Source organism: Planococcus citri, chromosome 4 (assembly GCF_950023065.1).
Source record: "Planococcus citri chromosome 4, ihPlaCitr1.1, whole genome shotgun sequence".
Taxonomy (NCBI): Eukaryota; Metazoa; Arthropoda; class Insecta; order Hemiptera; family Pseudococcidae; genus Planococcus; species Planococcus citri.
The window spans coordinates 27184097-27204660 of NC_088680.1; the positions used below are offsets into that span (position 1 = coordinate 27184097).

General features: G+C 33.2%; 2 protein-coding genes across 4 annotated transcripts in view; both read left to right on the forward strand.

Annotated features, from left to right (window-relative positions):
- PlexB (plexin B) overlaps window positions 1-20564 on the forward strand; it is a 427961-nt gene that overhangs the window by 363996 nt on the left and 43401 nt on the right. The gene's annotated exons all lie outside the window — the stretch shown is intronic.
- Window positions 1196-9109, forward strand: LOC135842533 (alpha-1,3-mannosyl-glycoprotein 2-beta-N-acetylglucosaminyltransferase-like). 3 transcript variants are annotated; one of them, XM_065360032.1, is made up of 2 exons: window positions 1196-1526; window positions 4536-9109. In XM_065360032.1, exon 2 carries the CDS (start codon window positions 4610-4612, stop codon window positions 5915-5917), a length of 1308 nt encoding a protein of 435 aa, XP_065216104.1. In that variant the 5' UTR covers window positions 1196-1526; window positions 4536-4609; the 3' UTR covers window positions 5918-9109. The 3 variants fall into 3 exon arrangements, with proteins under 3 accessions (XP_065216104.1, XP_065216105.1, XP_065216106.1); XM_065360033.1 differs by lacking the exon at window positions 1196-1526 and adding an exon at window positions 1556-1646; XM_065360034.1 differs by lacking the exon at window positions 1196-1526 and adding an exon at window positions 3792-3937.

Here is a 20564-nt window from a genome sequence, read left to right on the forward strand (position 1 = left end):
GGGGCCAAATTATGCTTCTCCAAAAAAAAAATGACCTTTCTGTAATTTTCAACTTTGACCCTCCAAACTGCAGGGGTCAATTCTAGCTCCCAAAAGAACCCCATTCCCCAAGTTTGACTTTATTTGATCGATTAGAACCGGTTCCAGGTCACAAAATGTAAAAATCACCATTGTGCTGAAACTTATAAATTAAAAACCGCTGGCCTACAGCAAGTAGCCCATTTTTTTACAAAAATTTGGCTAATAAGAGGGCTGTGTTTCACAATAAACCAAAATGACTATATCCCATAGAAAAAACCACGCGCGTTATGCTCAAATTGAAAACACGAAAGCTTAAAATTCTTTCTATTAAAAAGGTTTTCTCCTTTCCTCGTGAAAAGGCTCAAAACTAAAATCGAAAAAAAAAGGAAAAACTGGACTACTTTCTACTTTTTTAAACCCTCACTTTCGTCGGGGAATAAAAATTATTTGATACGAGTACAATCATGCTTATTTTCATTTTTTTTCTACCATTTGATATTCACATTCAAGGGTTGGTCTATAGCATTTATTTGTGCCAAATACGCACCTACATTTGACATTTTAAATTTTTCGTTTTTGAAAACTAGATTTTTTAAAATTTTCTCAACTTTGTAGGTATTTTTAGATCTTTACCGTACGTCTACGAACCTACGTAACTAAATTTTGAATTTAAACTAAGCAATCAGTAAAATGCTTCCCAAGCACAATATTTCCTATTTTTTGTACTTCACAGTAAAATTACGAGAAGAAAACAAATAATTACGACTTATTAATTATTAACAAGTCATCAGCTATTCGCTGATTGCAAGAGGGTTTTTGCTTTTTGCTTTTCAGTTTTTTTTTTTTTTTTTTTTTCATAAAAGTATACAAATTCTATAATGGCAAACCTGGTAAAACAATTGCACACCATACAGTTTCATAGATGTGCAACACTGCGTCGGTACTCTTTAGATTAGTTCGTAATAACATTGCTGGAGCGCTATTTACTTTCTTCTCTAAACGAGAATAAATTTACAGAATATTGCGAGAACATCGCTTCAAATTCGAATATTAAATTTGAGAATACGAAAAACAGCAAAAAATTGAGCAAAAATTATAAAAAATTCGCGAAAAAGTCGACACTTTGCGAGTTTATAAAATGGGTACATAAGAGACCGTTCATGATGGGCGTGACATCCGGAAGGTTTTCACATCTCGAGCTATCTAGTGATAACTTGATAACGATAACCATAAACTATTACAGTGAAATTTTATAATTTTCATTACGTTTATTATTCGTAGAAATGTTGGAAAGTTGTTCGTTTGTGTATTTAATATTAAAAACAGTTCGAATTAACCATTCAATTACACATATTCACGTGGAAGATGAATGACGCGTGAAAAATGTTGATGCGGATTATCGATGCCATCAGTTCGGAAGTACTTTCAAAGAAAAGCTGTTTACGTTTCATAATTTTCCGAGATGTCGTGATACAAATTGTGATATGGTTTAATCTCAATTCTGGGTAGGTTTTCTTCTATTTCAATAATATACGTTTAGTATAAAATAGGTAGTTTTACGGAAGATGACTCGTTGCTTGCTACCGTAACTTGTATCGATCGGCTTGCATTCGTGTTATATAAGAGTATGTATTCGCCGCTATGTTTGTACTTTCTAAATCTGTGTATTTTCTTCGGCGAGAATTCGAGTTATATTTTTGAATCGTAACGTACTGGGAAATCGTCGTTTTGAGATTTTTTTAAAGAAACTATGCTACTGAGATGTAAATGTAGGTACCTAATAGAGTAATAGGTATAGGACTATAGCTTCACGCCACCGATGGTTCAGCCAGCCGGCTATTTAATGGTCGGTGGCTGGCGTTTAAAATTAAACAAATTGCAAAATTTTTCCAATGAATTCTGCTAAAATTTGGTTTCAAAATGACTAAAATCGGTTAAAATTTTTAAAAAAAGTTGAAGAAAAAAAAAAACAATAAAATTTACCAAAAAACACAGATTTTTAAAAAACGAAGGCCAAAACTAAATTTTTTTCCCAACAGTGATTTCAGGCTTCAGGGTCAGAATCGGTGCGAGGGTGGGAGAGGGAGTCGGGAACTGAATTCCCCCTGACAAATTTCAGTTGAAAATTTGGGAAATCAAAATATACTATTTTTCAACCAAAAAAAAATTTTTTTTTCAATTATAAATTTTTGAAAGTTTTTGCCACTGAATAATTTTTTTTCAGTCAAAACACAGTACCTACTTCGTAAAATATTTGCTTAAATTTTGGATTTTTCACATCGAAAATAATGTTGTTTTATTTCTGGAGAATTAAGAAATTTCAAATGCTTTCTCATTGTTTTTCGAAAATAATGGAATTTTCTTTCAGGAAACTATTGTTAGAATTTGAGAACGTTGAAATCATGAAAATCAACTTATCGCATCAAAAAATAATGAAATGCTGTTTCACTTTTTTTTTCAAATTATCAAATTTTTCCACCCTTTTTGAATGTGAAAATATTCAAAATTGTCTAAGAATGGGAAAATTAACTCAAAGAATTCCAAAACCATGACTCGACCGATAGAAATATTCAAAAATTATTCGACATTTTTATTAGAGACCCCCCCCCCCGTCACCGCTTCCAACAAATTTTCGGATTCGAATTGTCTCGATTCAGGGTTTAAAAAAGAGCAAAATTTGACCAAAGCCTTGCTTTTTGTCAACATTCCCCAAACCGGAAGTAACTTTTTTTTTTAAGTTGTGGAATAGTCTCACTTTTTCATCAAAAATTACTGAAAAAAATTGTCGTTTGTTAACAAAAAATCCAAAAAATCTGAATTTTTCTCCAAAAATTTCCAAAAAAAAAGCTCCACCTTTCACTGTATTATTAAAATCTCGCTTTTTGTCAAAGAATGCTGAAAAATCTCACTTTAATGCCTAAATTGCCAAAAAACCTGGCTTTCATGTTCGAATTGTCAAAGTCTCGCTTTTAATCAACACTTCCCAAACAAAAAATTTTTTTTACATAAAAAATCTCACTTTTTCAACAAAAAAATAGGGGAAAAGTATTTGTTGAAAAAAATCTTGCTTTATTCTTGAAAATTGCCAAAAAAAATCTCACTTCTTTACTCAAAATAAGGCCAACTAACTGAAAAAGTGTTTTTTTCGTCAATTCCGAAAGTTTCAATTTTTTCCTAAAAATTGTATCAAAGTCTTGTTTTTTTTGCCAGAAATTGCCCAAAATTCTTACTTTTATATCCAAAATTCTCAAAGAGGCTTTTTGTGATTTTTTTCCCAAATTGAAACGTTTATTCGCAGATCATGATTAGGGAAAGTGGTTTTGTCTGTTTTTAATCTGATTTTTAAGCAAAGATTTAAAATCCTAGATCAAATGGGCTTTTAAAAAATTTGTCCTGATTTTTTGAGCTGTGAGTGTAGATTCTGATTCGGGGGTTTTACAGCCAGGTTAATACTTTTCGCACGTCTGATTCATCATGTTTTAATAATAAATTGAAGCAGCTTCAACCATAACCATATAGAAATGCCTCTTCACGTCTCTACTCTTTTAAAATACTCGATCGACGAATTCTCCAAGTGCACGATGATGTTATGATGGTTAAAATATGATTCGAATTTTCGTTAATTAGAATATCGACACGTATATTGGTCGAGTAAACTGTTACACTTTCAAGGACAGCTGTGAGTGAGTGTGTCTGTGTATGTATGCTATGATGATGACGTTCGCCTGAACAAGCGATTAAATATCGACGTGGTGAAATTATTATTTCGATTCAATCGTACATAGATTATGAGTCGGTGTAAAGTGCATACTTGGATGTTTACGTGTGTTTGCGTGCGAGTGTTGAAGTTAACGTATGTATAATTCAAAAAGTAAAACTATAACGACGAATGCATAAAGTTCAAGCTCGATTAGTTGTACGTATAGCATAGCTCTAGTCCTACTTGCAGGGTTGTCAGGGTAGAATAAGTAAAATGATTGCAAAAAATGTTCTGATTGGCTTGAAAATTAATTTCAAAAAATTATCAGGTACTCAATTTTGAGCTCAAAATTCTCCGAAAATGTTCAAAAAAATATTTGAATTCTTCACCAACTTTCGACCCATTTCGAAAGGTCGCAATCCTCGCACGACACTTTATCAACCAAGTCAAAATTCTTCAAAAATGATAAAAAATATATGTATACTAGAAAAAATTTGAATTTTTCGCGAAATTTCAACACATTTTGATAAGTTGCAAGGTCACTTTATCTATTTTTCATTCACTCAAGTTCCAAACGCCAAAAAAGTTGAAATTTTGAAAAATTTAATCTTTTAAAAAAATTTAATGATAGCACGATATCCACTTTATGTGCATTATCACACTTCTTACCAGGTAAGCAGCCAATCAAACCTTTTTCCACATAAAATAACTTATTCGTCGTGTAAAATGACAACCCTGCCTGCCCTCTTGTACCTATCTAAGTACCTATAAGTAATCGAAATATAAGACTAATCCTGAGAAAAAATTTTTATAGCACTGTCTTCAAAACCGAAGAGAAATCGGACCACCGTAGTAATGCTGTGATGGTAAACAAATGCGAAAACGGTCATGCGGCAGAATCAATGTATCGGTATTTTCATCGTCTCCACCATCATATGGGTTGGTTTCCTCAACTACTTCGTAATCCGTTTGGGCAACGCGAACGAAGAGAATAAAAAAATATTCAGCAAATTGAACGAACTAGAAGCTCGCTTAGACGAACAGTTGAACGATAAAACACTCCACGACGAATTAAAGCAAGTGGTCGGCGAGCAAATTAATAAAACGTGGCACGAGCAATTGACATCGGAAAACAAAACCGATCAGGAATTGAAAATACCCCACGATAAAGACGCCGTCGCTGTGTTAGTATTCTCGTGTAATCGTATAACCGTAGCCAGATGTTTGGACCAATTAATCAAATATCGAAAATTCAAAGAACGGTTTCCCATCATCGTGTCGCAGGACTGCATACACGAGCAAACATCCAACGTAATCGAATCGTATAAAAGTCAAGTGTACCACGTACAGCAACCGGATCAAAGCGATATTCCTGTACCACCGAAGGAGCGAAAGTTCAAAGGATACTTCAAAATAGCCAGACATTACAAGTGGGCTTTGAATTTGACCTTTAATCACTACCAGTTCGATACGGTTATCGTGATCGAAGACGATCTCGACATATCGCCCGATTTTTACGAATATTTCGCCGCCACTTTGCCCATTCTACAGAAAGATAAATCGTTATGGTGCGTATCAGCCTGGAACGATAATGGTAAACTGAACTTGGTTGACAAGAACGCTATCAATTTACTCTACAGGACTGATTTCTTCCCCGGATTGGGCTGGATGCTGACCAAATCGCTATGGCAAGAGTTGGTCAACAAATGGCCGCTCAGTTATTGGGACGATTGGATGAGGAGACCGGAACAACGTCAGAATCGTAGCTGCATCAGGCCGGAAATATCGCGAACTCGGACTTTCGGTAAGATCGGCGTGAGTAATGGGATGTATTACGATAAACACTTGAAATACATCTATTTGAACGACAAGAACGCCGAATTCACTCAGAAGAATCTTACCTATTTGTCGAAGGACGTATACGATCCCAATTTTTTGGCTGTTGTGTACAGAAGCCCGGTTACTACGATTCAGAATTTGAAAAATGGCGAAATATACACAGATGGGCCGGTTCGTCTAGTCTATCATGATAAGGCTTCGTTAAAAATCATAGCTAAATCTTTCGGATTAATGGATGATTTTCGCAGTGGTGTGCCCAGAACGGGATACATAGGAGTGATAAGCTTCTTTTATCAAAAACGTAGAGTATTTATCACTCCTAGCGCAGCATGGAATGGTTACGATCCGACGTGGTGATGATCTCTCAAATTCAATTGCAGTGCAATCGACGTATCAGTCTGCATTTATTTCGTTTTCAAATCAAATTCAGCGAATGGATTTGAGTTCGTGCGAGAAATTTCAAATCAAATTATGGCGATAACAGCATCAGAGTAATTGTATACTATCGTCAGTAAGTATACGATGTTTTAAGTATCGTTGGAGGGTGTTTAGTTTTTTTTTTCTATTCGTATCATTCAAGTGTCTAATTTCCTACATAAATAACAAAATACTTGAACATATCATGTCAAAAGAATGTTTCAGTCGAACCTATTGTACATACTCGTGCACGTAAAATTGCAATTTAATGATGTCAATTATGTATTTTTTTTTCAAAAAAAATAATAATTTCCGATTTTTTGAACTTACGTCTTGTGAAAATAAAATTGAAAAAAATCAATCAATCAAAAAATCGGTCAAAAACTGATTTTCGATTAGCAATTGACACCACAAAGTTGCATATTTTAAAAGCACAAACGATTTGCCAGGTCGCATTTTTATATTACCTACTTGGTAATTTTATACATTTTTTTGAAAAGAATAAAAATGCTCGATACGCGTAGGTAATCTAGTCATCTTTGAAATTTTATTCGGTTTTTACCTTATTCTTGATCACGATAGCAGATTTTCCAAAATTTCATTCTCGTTTCAGTCCGCTCAAATTGGAGATACCTTTCAAAATACCAATACCTATATCATGGGAATAATTTTTTTTCGGGTCGAGGGACAAAATTCTTCTCAGATAATGCAACGAAATCAGTGACTTGAAAAAAATTGAAATTCCTTCTGGTTTTTAGCATGCGCATCATTCAATCACTTCTTTTTTTTCGTCTTCTGTTGGATTTTTTTTTCAATTTTTCGCAATTTTTGGAAGTTTTATTGAACAATTCAGTAGACATCAAATTTGTATTCGTTGATGTGTACTTAATTGTAATTTATTGCTATCTTTTCGTGGAAATATATCGTACAGCATTCCACAAACATAACTAGAATTATAATGGAAAAAAAAATCAAGAGTTAGGTAAATTAGGAGCTCAAAAAGTCACTCTTTTCGTGAAAAAAATTGGACAAAAATTCGAAAAATTGGTGTTTTACAACAGATGGCATAATGAAAAATTTTAGCATTTGAAACACGTAGTTATTGATGTTGAAGTTTTCTTCATTTCGCCTCGGATTTCATTTCTGCTCATTAAGTCCACTTTTGCTAACAAAATTGAATTTTTTAAAAATCTAAATGGACTACATTTTCCCACTTCTCACTGTATAAATTTGATTCGACTCTGAACTCATTTTTGAAAATTTTCTACCTTTGTTTGGCGAGTTCTTAGCTCAGAAATACAGTATTGTTCAAGTATTCTCAAAATTCCATCATGATTGAAAATTATCAATTTTTAGCCTGTTTTTTTGTTCTTGAATTTTTCCCATTTTTTGAAATTAATATCTCAAAATTCGAGAGTATGAGGTGTCAAAATTATTCAAAACGGTACCAAAAAAGTAGAATGTTATTGGGTGTTAGCTTGCACAAAAAAATCATCTCATTTTAAGAAAAATTTTAGCCCCAAATCTATCATTATGAATTTTTTAAAATACAAGTTCTGTAGACCTACTGCATTTATGAATTTTATGATAGACTGATTTACTGCACAAGCGTGACTGACAAATGTAATAATTCATTTTAAAAATTAAGTGAGACTCAAAAAATTGAAAATTGGGTATTTTTAAAATTTTTGAAACTGTGAGACTCCTCCGGTCTCCTCAATTTTAGACACAAATTCTACATGGTTTCACTTTCCAAAACAAATGAAAATAATTTTTTCGAAAAAGTACATACATACATTATATCTCGCTGATTAAAGACGAATTTTTGAGTCACTCGTAAGATTGTAAATATTCTGATTGGTAACTTCATGCATTTATGGTTGATATGCGTATGTATGAAATGTAAGTAAGTACATCACATGTGCATTTTACGTGATACTTTTAGTCTACTTTTTCATTCGCAGCATCCATTGCGAAGTATTTCTAAGTCACTTTTTTCCCCCATCTGTCCTAAGTAGTATAAACCAAAACTACTATTATCATGTTGTTTTCATTTGTACATAGACTTACAATAGCCCATGATTGTAAATACTTCTGTCCTGTTATAGTATGTACCAATAACTTTAATTTTATGAATAGATCTTGTTTGTTAAATCATTTTATACCTATCGTAATTATTAGGACTAGGATTTTTGTGATAATGCTTTTTCTATAGCTATACCCATTTGCGATTCATTCCATTCTGAGGCGAATGGTGAAAGTTGATAGGGCTTCTTTTGGAAGTGAATGCTTTAAAATGCTAGACCAAAATTTTGTTTATTTTGTGTTTTTCTTCATCTTCAGTGCTTTTTTGGGTGAAAAATCATTTCAAAAAACAGGGATAGAAAAAGTGAAAAATTAAAGTTCCAGTTTTCATTTTACAATTTGAGAGTGCATTTTTATTGCTTTTTTATAACGCTAAAAAATCCTAGCTCTAATAATATTATTTTACTAGTCGTACGGAATTGTTAATGTACCCATTAGGTTCCGGTCCGGTTTATGTATAGATGTATTAATGATCACAGATTTAAAAAATACATTCTGATTGGTGATAATTAAAAATTCAAATTCAAATAGAGTTCATCAAGTAATTTACATCAGCTGTACCTCTACCTAATAGTGTTTTAAAATTTTCAATAGTACTCTAAAAATACTCTTTTTTACTCCCCCCCCCTATTTTTTTCGCTGTCTTTGTAAAAATGCACGATTATTTCGTAAAAGTTACCAATTAAAAAATGATCATCGTCGTGTAAAATTAAACTCTATATAACGAAGTGCAAAAATAATGTAAATATGTACTTTTTACAGTAGGTAGAATATAACATTTTCTATGTGTTAGTGTAGGCTGTGTTCTTATTTTTGTTTCCTTTTTTTAATCATTATTTTTGTATTGTTATTATTCTTTCATCCTTCTCGCTCTAGTAATAGGTATGCGAAATTTGCACTTCGTTTCAAGTATAAAATTTTGCTATTTTTATTTGTATTATGAGTTTTTAATCGTAGATATGTAAGTTGAATGTGATTCGAATATAATTTTATGTACTCGTATATGTAGTGCGAATTGTATGTAATAATAAATGTCGAGAAGAAATATTTGAATAATTGATTAATTAACGAAATCGCAACTCGCTACGGCTAAAATAATTATTAATAACGGAAGGGGGTACCACCCATTAAATCAATATGACCAATTACCAAAAAAAAAAAAAAATACAATCGAAAACTCATCAAATATTTTCTGGTTTTCAATTGCGGATGCAAGAACAAAAAAAAACACGATTTTTCCATAAATGCCTCATCTATGAAGGTTCATTCTCTTCTTCAGGGACACATCCTGAGATAAAAAGTTTCCCGGACAACAGGGTGACCATCAACTCAAAATAAAGGTTTCCACCGAATTCGGTCGAAATTCTCACATTTTTTACGCGATCCACCCTCATGTTTACTTATGACTAAAGGCTCATTTATAATGGTAATGGAAATTCACAAAAAAAGTAAATGAAAAAGTTGAATCTGTGGTTTTCAATAGAACCATTTATAATTGTAATAGAAATTCTCCTATTGAAAACCATAGATTCAACTTTTTCATTAATTTTTTTTGTGAATTTCTATTACCATTATAAATGAGCCTTAACATTCAAGACCGAAATTCTTCCCGACACTGTAAATTTTGAACAATTTCAGATGAATACTTTGAATTCTGAAGGGAGGGGATTAGAATTTCACGTCTCGAATGACCATCAAACAAGACAGTATGTTATACGAGAAGTTACGTAACTATGTACTCTTTAATAGGAAGTTATCAATTTTTCTTCAACTGCAGGAACTGAAGGCAGTGATGAGACACGGTTGAAGATGAGAGATGATTGCTAAAATATTTGAAAACATAGTTCCATCAATTTTTTTTTTCTTAGAAAGAATACCTAAGCACTATAATGCAACATATTTTTTACATTTCTCAATGAAATGTCTTTTTAAAAACCATACAACAAAATTTAATGTTCAAATAATTATGAACATTTTTATAAAATCTGCACGCGTTCTTATTCTAGTACAGAGTTGTGATTTTTTTCTTTTTGAAAATTGAGCAGCCTTGCAAAAAAAATATATTAGAGACACGATCAATTCAGCGACAAAACTGTTTCAAGAAAGTTCGTCCAGGCCTGTTTGCTTTTTTTTCCCCAAGTTGAAAATTCTAAAAAACCATCATTCAAATTCTGAAATTTTTAAACCAAAAAAATCAAACTCCTCAACGTAACTTTTTCACCCATAAAAATTCGAATTTTTGAAAGCTTTTGCCCTCAGTTCGTTCGGATCTGCCTGATTTTTTTTTCAAACTTGGAATTTTATTTCTAAAAAATCATCATTCAAATTCTAAAATTTATATGTAAACCAAAAAATCAAATTCCTCGCATAAATAAAAACAAAGCTTTTTCATTCATAAAAATTTAAACTTTCGAAAGCTTTTGGCCCTCAGTTCGTTTGGGCCTGTTTCTTTTTTCAAACTTGAAACTTCTAAAAAATCATCATTCAAATTCCAAAATTTTTGAACCGAAAACATCAAACTCTTCACATAAAAAACATTGTGTTTTCACCAATGAAAATATGAATTTTTGAAAGCTTTTGCCCTTGCTACATACGTTTGAGCTGATCTCTTGTTCACAAAATGAAAAATTCCATGTTTAAGGCTTCTACAAATTGAACAGGGAAAACGAAAATTTTTTATAAGCCATGAAAGGCTATAAGAAGACCTACATATGGAAATGGATAATGTCAGCAGGTAGAATTGTTTTCTCCTCTTTCGTCTTATCCAAAAAAAAAGTCACAATTTTTTTCTCATATCAGTCGGCAAAGTTTCGGTTACCCCCCCCCCCCAAACGTTCAGTTTTATCCTTGACTCGATCAAAAAATTTAAAACTTCTATTGCACTTCTTGATGCCATTCTACAACAATTCATCTGAAAGTGAGCTTCGTCAACCCTAAAAAAATTTATAATTCATGAATTGATCTCAGAAACTTGTTTGGGAAAATCTGAATTTAAGGTCAAGCCACTCTTTCGAAAATAGTCAAATTTTCACTTCGACCTACAGCGACTCCCACACAATTTACCATACGATTCAAAAGATCTCTAAAAAAATGTTGCACCAATTTATGGCATTTTTTCACCTCGAATGTCACGAGTACCAATTTCCAAATGCAATTCAATAGAGGTACGTATTTCATCGTTAAGCGACACTGTTTCAAACTCAGTCCACCGCTGATACGGGACAATAGCATGACGTGAGTACACCATAGATATTCTCCAGCAAGATGTATACCTACGTACACCTTGTACCCTGATTATTAAATTATTAACGGTCAAATTACGTCGCAACGGGTTATTCAATTTATAAGACAAACCACCATCGTAGGTTCTCCTTTCAATATATTTGTATCAAACAATAACTCATTAGTCATGCCTACCTGAACAGTGAACGTAATGTAACCCTTCTGCAATACCGTGTCAATATCGAGGTGTCGGAAATTGAATAATTTTCAACATAATCGAACTCGCCAGAATATACGAACGAGTATAGCGACCTAGCTTCACCTACGCTACTCTGTCTCTTGTCTCTTCTGTAAATTGTAATTATTCTCGCATTTTGTCCGACCATTGTACATACATAGGTGTCCAGATCCGGTACAATACATTCAGAAAAACCAGTCGGTACATATGTACAAACATACGTATCTATCTGCAATATGTATTCAGTCATTCGATTAAATTCCAAATCGAAATATATGCGCCTATCTGAGTCTCATATTGAAATTATAATTTTCGATAGCATACGAGTACAGCAAGCTGAAAGAAGTAAACACACATCTGCAACAGCTCGTTTAAAAAATAATTAGAAGAGATAGCTCGTTGTATACGACACATTAGGCACTTGGCTACCTGTACCTGTGTTTTTTTCATGTTTTATGGGAGCATTTTTTTCCCTCAAATACCTATTACGTTTAGGTACCTTAATGACGAATGAAATAGAGCAAGTCTATTATTCCCACGTTGTTTTCATTCGGTTGGAAATCCAACATCAGCGGGATACTGAGCTGCGAGTACAGAAAACCCAAGATGGACTCGTATAGTAAAATTGGTAATTTATACGAACGAGCAGCGCGACGCAACTCGTTCCGAGATAATAAAAATAACACCTTTTTATATTCTTTTTCGGTGTTTTTTTTTCTGGTGTCTCTCCGTCCATCATTTGTTTTATCGCCGAGGCAAGAATTATTGCAGGTACTCTTGTACTCGTATGTCCGTGTAATGTAATGTACCTACACCTAGTCCTACCTACCTATATATGTGATAAAGTTAGCGAAGAATAAGAGGTGGAGAGAAGATGATTTGCCTCGTGGAATTGTTTTGTTGTTTAAAAGAAATAAAATTGAAAAAAAATACGAAGAGATGGGGTCAGCGAAACGTCTTAGGTATAATTTTACGATACCAGTAGTCTACGTATGGTAATACTGGTCATCGAGCTGCCCAGGTGGTATTTGTCCAAATTATTCGGAGGAACGTGTACGAAAAAAAAAATGATCGAAGTTTTAAATATCAGCATAAGGTTACGTATTGCAATACAGAAGAAATGTTTTTTTAAGAATTGATTCTTCTAGATAGGTAAGGAATTGTTTTTGAATTTTTCTATACTACATACGCGGAAAGAGCCCAAATTCAGTAGGTATTTCAATTCTTAAAAATACGTTTATTCTCAACTCCCTGGTATTCTAAAAAATCGTTTTCGGCTGATTTTCATTTCAGAGCCATTTAGCACTTTTTTCATGGCACTGATAAACTTTGAGATTGCATAAAAAATCCATTATCAGAGCTCAGCAGGAAAATCAGGAAAAGTTAACTCACATAGCTCAACACTATAATCCATAGGGTGTCTCGAAAACATAACATAATGCTTTCAGGAATTCATGCAACAAGTTTTTTGTTAAAAAATTAGCCAAGTAATGACTCAAGAACAATCAAATATTAGTTTAGGTATCATTCGCGAACGATTCGGTTTTAAAAAAACACCTCTCTTATGCGAGAATTTTTTTCCCAAAAAATTGGTGTGGATCTAGAAAAGATCTTGAAGCGAAATACGTACCAATAATTTTAACGATCACAAAAGATTCGTGTGAAAGATGATCTAAAATTTGATTATTTTTGAGAAGGAATGATTCGAAGAATTTCTCAAAATATGAGAAATTCAAATTGAAATTGATTCATCTGGATTTCTGAATTCTTATACTTAATTCGCATTCGAGTTTTTTTTCCTCGAATCAATCACTTTAAAACGCAATTCAAAGATTCGCACGATGTTAACAAAAGGAGAAAAAATTACAAATAGCGCTACAAAGCGTAGTAGGTAATTTTTTCAATTAATGATGTTCCACATTATTGAAGCATGAAGCAAAAAATTGTCAATTTTCAATAGAATTAGGTAAATTGTTACCAGAAGTATACCTACTCTTTTTGAGTTTTCAAAAATGTTTACTTTTCAGATACTCTTAAACACATTTAGTCAATAAAATTTGTTCATTTGTCCACAGTTACATTTCTTAGATTAAGTAAATTATTTTCTAGTAGAGTCATTTACAATTTTTAGGTTCATTTTTGGATCCAATCTAGATAGATTTTTGGCTATTTGAAATTTGTTTTCGAATTTGGAAAACAATAGACTTAGCAAAGATTGCAAAGAAACTGTAATATGAATTCTGTTATTTGAATTTTTTTCTTCAATGAAAATGCAAATTTTCTGTTTTTGTTGATAAATTCGAGGGTTTTGTGAATGAGAGAGAGGTTGGGTTAAGTGTGTGGCAAAGAAACTCCTCAAGTCGCTTTACTCCGTGCACCAACCAAAACTGAAAGTTCACATTAGAATTATGGAGCAAAAATTCATGAACAACAAATTTTTCATCATAGCTTCTTGCAACTGCCAGGCCTTAAGACACTGAAATCGAAAAAATCGAATGCTTCGACAGATTCTAGTTCTACACAGGCGAGGGTTTGTCGCTCTTTGCTTAACCAGAGTTTAGCAAGCTTGAAACTTGAATAGCGAAAAATCTGTGAAGAAGATGTAAGCTAAAAATGAAAGGAAAATATCGTAAATACGCCTCAAGATAAGCAACTTCATAGCTAAAAAATGAAAATAATACTCGTTACCTACAATTAATTCTACCGAAATGGGAAATTTCCCATCGCCAATATGATGCAATGAAACAGCCATGCGTTCAAAAGTATTAAAGGAGCGAGAAGGGGAGTCCAAAATTTCTGAAATTTTTTTCTCCGCAAAGGACCTTATGCGAGGCTATTGCGAAAACAAAAATTTCAGTGGACGCCGATTTCATCAATTTATTCGAGTAGCCTTTTACCACTAATAACTGGATTCCAAAATTGAAATAAATTTTCAAAATCAGACTATAGTTTCTATAATTGTGTGAAAATCGCTTCAAAGTGGGGAAATTTGTCTCAAAAAAACTTCTGAACAACATTCAAAATCGAAGAATGAGATTCCAAAAAGAAACATTTGAAATACCTAGTTCAAAAAAGTGATTACAAAACCCCAAGTAACCATTCAAGTCTCCTAGACGTCTACAGCCCACTCTAAACCAATAGAAAAAGCTTTAACACGAGAAGTAGATAACACATTAAATTTTAGGTTAAATAGGTAGAGTAAGTAACCAATTATTTTTCAATTTCGAAAGAACAATATTCAAACAGTCAAAATGGCAAATCATTTTGAAGTACTTTGGAAGTAAGCCCACTGTCTCCCACAACCACATCCATCTACGAGGGTGGTTCAAAAAATAAGTTTAACGATGCTCGTTCTGTGCCCCCTGAAGAGCTAGGGGTACGAAATTTTAGGGGGATATTCTCTCAGGTATACTGAACAATTTCGTGTGTCGAACATCGCGGTAGGTCGTTTCCTTCGTGTTTAATGACAATTTACAATGGAAATGCCGCAGTCCAACTTTGCAATGCGTGGAGTGAAAAATTTTTGACCCTAAAAAAATTAGCATCGGCTCAAATCTATGAAGCAATATGTGTAGTTTATGGTAAAAATTGCAGGAGCCTTCAAAATGGTTGTGAGATAGCGTAAAGCGTTCTTAAACGACGCTAAAGTGTGCTTGATGAGGCGCGCCAAAGACATTCAACACACCCTGCGAACACTGTGAATGCTAGAACTCGTTAAACAGCTGATGGACGAGGATGCACGATGTACCCCGAAGAAATAGTCGGAAGACTACGCTGTTAAGATGGAGTTGGTCAGAAACATCCATCTGTAACATGTGAAAACAGAGAGCGCGCTACTGCTCAGAACCAAACACAAACAGCAGTGCTTGGATGCCGCTCATTCATTCATTAAATCGTTTGCGAGGGAAGGATGAGGCTTTATTTAGTCTTGTAGTCACCCCCACCTATCCCTAGTGATGATGGAAGCGTTCAGAGGCCAGTGATTTCAGAGGACAGCTCAGATTTCCAAAGGGGGTCACAATTTTCTTCAAAAAAACTGGACGCAAAAAATTTGGGTTTAAAAATTGCTAAGCCAGTTTAACAGTATCAAAATTGTATTTAGCACAAAGGTGACTATCTAGAAACATAGAAAATACTCTGAATTTTCCGAAAATGACCTTGTTTTTCATTTTTGACCACTCCTTCACTGCATAATTGACACGTTAAACTTATTTTGTGAACCACCCTCGTACTCAAAATGCAAGCGATCGCCTAAAATCTTCAAGAAAATTTTTTCAAAATGCAATGCAACACAAAGCACTCCAAGCCAGTAAATAAATCCATTCAAAAAACTGCAATATCTCAAAATTATCTCTTAACAAAAGGAAGAATCATCCAAGAATTTATTAAAATCTATAGATTTGCCATAATTAAAATCACGTGGGAAAGATTATAACCAACGTGTTGTAGGCTACTGAATGAATACCGAAAGCTGCTAATTTGAATATTTGTTTGAGAATTCTAGAGAACTAGGTAAGGAATTTTTTTTGAATTTTTCCATACTAGGTATGAGGGAAGAGCCCAAATTCAGTATTTCATTAAAAAAAATACGTTCATCCTCAACCCTCTGGTACTTATTAGTATTAAAAAATCGTTTTCAGCTAATTCTCTTTTCTGAGTAATTTAGCACGTTTCTTATGGGCATGATAAACTTTGAGATTGCATAAGAAATACATTATCAAAGCTCAGAAGGAAAATCAGGAAAAGTAGTTCACGCAGCTCAATGATTTAGCGTGCTCTAATCCATAGGGTGTCTTTCAGGAATTCATGCAACAAGTTCTTTGCTAAAAAATTAGCCAAGTAATGACTCAAGAATAATCAAATATTAGTTTTAGATATCATTCGCGAACGATTTGATTAAAAGAAAACACCACACTTCATGTGAGAAATTCTTTTCCCAAAAATTATTGTGGACCTAGAAAAGATCTTGAAGCGAAGTATCTACGATTTTAATGTTCACAAACGATTCGTGTGAAAAATGATTCAAAATTTATCTAATAATTTGGGAACGAATGATTCGACGAACTTTCAATCTTGCGCGAAAAGTTTTTTACTTACTCCGAAAAATAAGCCAAGTGAAGATCTTTCTCAAAATATGAGAAATTCAAATTGAAATTGATCGTCTGGATTTATAAATTCTTATAATTCGCATTCGAGTTTTTTTTTTATCGAATCAATCACTTTGAAACGCGATTCAAAGACATACGATTTTTAGAAAACGATTGAATATGGAATGAATATTATGTAAGTAGGTAATTTTTTTCAATTGATAATGATCCACATCTGAAGCAAAAAATTGTAAATTTTCAATAGAATAAAATTGTTACCATAAGTATACTTTTTGAGTTTTCAGAAATTTAATATTTTTCAGACCCTTTTAAGGGTATAATAGATACATCAGCCAATAAAATTTGTTCATTTGCTCACAGTTTTATCTCTTGGAGTAAACTCTTTTCTAGTTGAGTCATTTACAATTTTTAGGTTCATTTTTGGATCACATCTAGATGAAATTTTTCGCCAGTTCAAGTTTGTTTTCAAATTTGGAAAACGATAGACTTAGCAAAAAGAGATGACCTTCAAAAAAAATTGCACTATATTCTGAAAACTTTCAGATTTTTGTTATTTCACTGATCCAAGAGCCAAGGATTGCAAGAAACTAATTATGAATTCTGTTACTTGAATTTTCTTCTTCTTCAATAAAAATGCAAATTCTGTTTTTGTTGATAAATTCGGGGATTTCGTGAATGAAAGAGGGGTTGAGGGTTGACCTGTGGTAAGGAAACTCATCAAGTCACTTGACTACATGCGCCAACCAAAACTGAAAATTCACATTTAGAATTATGGAACAAAAATTTTTCATCATAGCTTCTTGCAACTGCTAGACCTAAGACAATGAAATCAAAAAAATTGAATGCGTTGACAGATTCTAGCTACACAGGCGAGGGTTATCGCTTTTCGCTTAACCAGAGTTTAGCAAGCTTGAAAACTTGAATAGCGAAAAATCTATGAAGATAATATAAGCTAAAAATGAAAGGAAAATATCGTAAATATGCCTCAAGATAAGTAACTTCATAGCTAAAAAATGAGAATTCCTTCTCGTTATTACCATTCTACCAAAATGGGAAATTTTCCATCGCCAACATAATTGCAATGAAACAGCCATGAGTTATTCAAAAATATCTATTAAAGAAGGAGAGTCCAAAATTTCTGAGAATTTTCTTCTCAGCAAAAGACCTCATGTGGGGCTATTGAAAAAACAAAACTGTCCAGTGGAAGCCGATTTAATCGATATACCTATTCGAGTAAGGCTTTTAACGCGAAACTGGATTCCAAAATTGAAATAAATTTTCAAAATCAGTCTATAGTCCCAAATTATTGAGTAAAATACACCTTGGAAGTAAGGAACTTTGTCTCAAAAAACTTCTGAACGGCATTCAAAGTCGAAGAATGAGATTCAACAAAGAAACATTTGGAATTTGGAATACCTATACAGTACTTCAAAAACGTGATTACAAATACAGGGGTCGGCATAAGTTAGTATTCCGATTTGCACAAACGAAAATTTTTTCAAATAAAAATGATTTTTTTTTCTGTAGTGACATAGTGGGGAATGAAACTATTATTACCAAAATGTTGGTGGGACTTCCACGAACACAACGCACTACGTATAAGACCTTCCATCTACTCATTACACACAACAGGGTGTTAAAAAGAATGCATCAGTTTTTGAATATGAATACTAACTTATGCCAACCCCTGTATTCCTAAGTAGCCATTCAACTATTCAAATCTCCTATAAGTCTACTGCTCACTCTAAATCAATAGACACAACAGAATTTAGCGAATATGATACGCATTACATTTTTGGTTTAATATAGAGTAAGTAACTTATTATTTTTCAATTGCAAAAGAACAATTCAAACATTCAAAATAGCAAATCATTTATAGAAGCACTTTGGAAGTAAGCTCATTGTCTCCTACATATATCTACCTAACAAGGGAACCTTCCCACACGATAATCTCCGATTTGAATGAAACTTGGACTGGTGGAAAGAGAATCTCAAAAAATTCCCATCCCTCAATTTTCAGCTGTTGAAGTTGATTTTTCGATTTTTGACGAGCGTACGAAGTTTTGTGTATAAATGGTATAATTGTTCTGTAAATTCGAAAAATGACCTTTACTCCACCGCCGCATGAACCTCAGCAGCTGAAGTTTTGGCCGACGGGTCTATGCTTCATATCTAATCGACTAATACTACCGTCGGCCGGATCTGGAAATATCATCAGAAATCAAATTTTTTGTCCATCTGGTGATTTATAAACGCCATTGTAAATTAAGCTCATCTTATGAACTTCAGGGGCTAAAATTTTGGTCAAACAGTCTGTGCCGAATACCAAGTCGACTCATACCATCATTGGCCCAATCCGGCCATTCGTTCATAAAACAGAATTTTTTACGGTTTTTTCTCGTGCAGTTATCGGTGAATTCGAAAAATGGCCGTTTCTCCTCACCACATGAACTTCAGCAGCTGAAATTTTGGCCAAAGAGTCTATATGCTTGATACCTAATCGATAAGTACTCGTATATATTTTTCAGACCCTTTTAAAGGTAATAGGTACATAGATACATCAGTCAATAAAATTTGTTCATTTGCCCACAGTTACATCTCTTTGAGTAAATTCTTTTCTAGTCGAGTCATTTACAATTTTTAGGTTCATTTTTGGATCAAATCTAAATGGATTTTTGGCTATTTGAAATTTGTTTTCGAATTTGGCAAACAATACACTTGGAAAAGCGAGAAGTACACATTAAATTTCAAGTTAAATAGAGTAGGTAACCTATTATTTTTCAATTTCAAAAGAACAATTCAAATAGTCAAAATGGCAAATCATTTTGCAGTACTTTAGAAGTATGCCCCCTGTCTCCCACAACCATATCCATCTACTCAAAAACCAAGCCATCGCCTAAAATCTTCAAGAAAGGTCCACCCCCCTTCCCCATAGTTTCGTTCCTGATTCAACTTATTTTTCATCAAGAAGTTGGAAAAATTGAAAGATTTAGATGAAAAATGATGAAACGTAACGTGATTTTGATGAATTTTTTGAAATTCAGAAACATGAAGAGAAGTCCAAAATATTGCCCGAGCGGAGCGAGGTCGAAAATTTTGTGCAATTTCATTTGAAAAATAGTGGTTTTTAACAATTTTAAACACTGAAGACATTCCAAAATACACATCAAATTTTAGGTTAAATAGAGTAAGTAACCTATTATTTTTCAATTGCAAAAGAACAATTTCAAACATTCAAAATAGCAAATCATTTAGAAGTAGGTACTTTGGGGGTATGACCATTGTCTCTCACATACATCTACTCAAAAAGCAAGCCATCGCCTGAAATCTTCAAGAAATTTTTTCAAAATTCAGTGTAGCACGAAGCACTTAAAGCCAGTTAGATAAATCTATTCAAAAAACTGCAACATCTCAAAATTATGAGAAAATCTGTTACAAAATGAAGAATTATCCAAAAATTCTACCAAAATCGATAAATTTACCATAATTAAAATCACGTGAGAAATCGTTTGTAATAATTACGTTACTCAAAGAACCATTCCAATCAAGAAATACGCATCAGGGAACTCAATCTAGTGACGCTAATAGTGTGGTATCTGCACCAAAACGTCACACACTGAGAAAAATCACTTTAGTAAACATTACTAAAAACTGTAGTAAGGGAGACCTCTGGTCATCTTTTCGTAGTATTTACTACATTTTATAGTACATCTTACTGAAAAACATAGTAAAAATTACTTTTTGTACTACATTTTATGGTACATACTACTGAAAAATGTAGTAAATTTAAAAAAGAGGTTAACCAGAGGGCCACTTTACTAAATTTTACAGTAATTTCTACTAAACAGTTCTCTCAGTGCATCTACTTCTCATTTCTACTTATATCAAACCATTTCGCACGAATTAATTCCAATCTTCTTCCTCTTCTGTCCGC

Bases quoted from the DNA above. Each gene is read 5' to 3' on its own strand.
- LOC135842533 (XM_065360032.1), top strand. From the start codon at position 4,610: ATGCGGCAGAATCAATGTATCGGTATTTTCATCGTCTCCACCATCATA.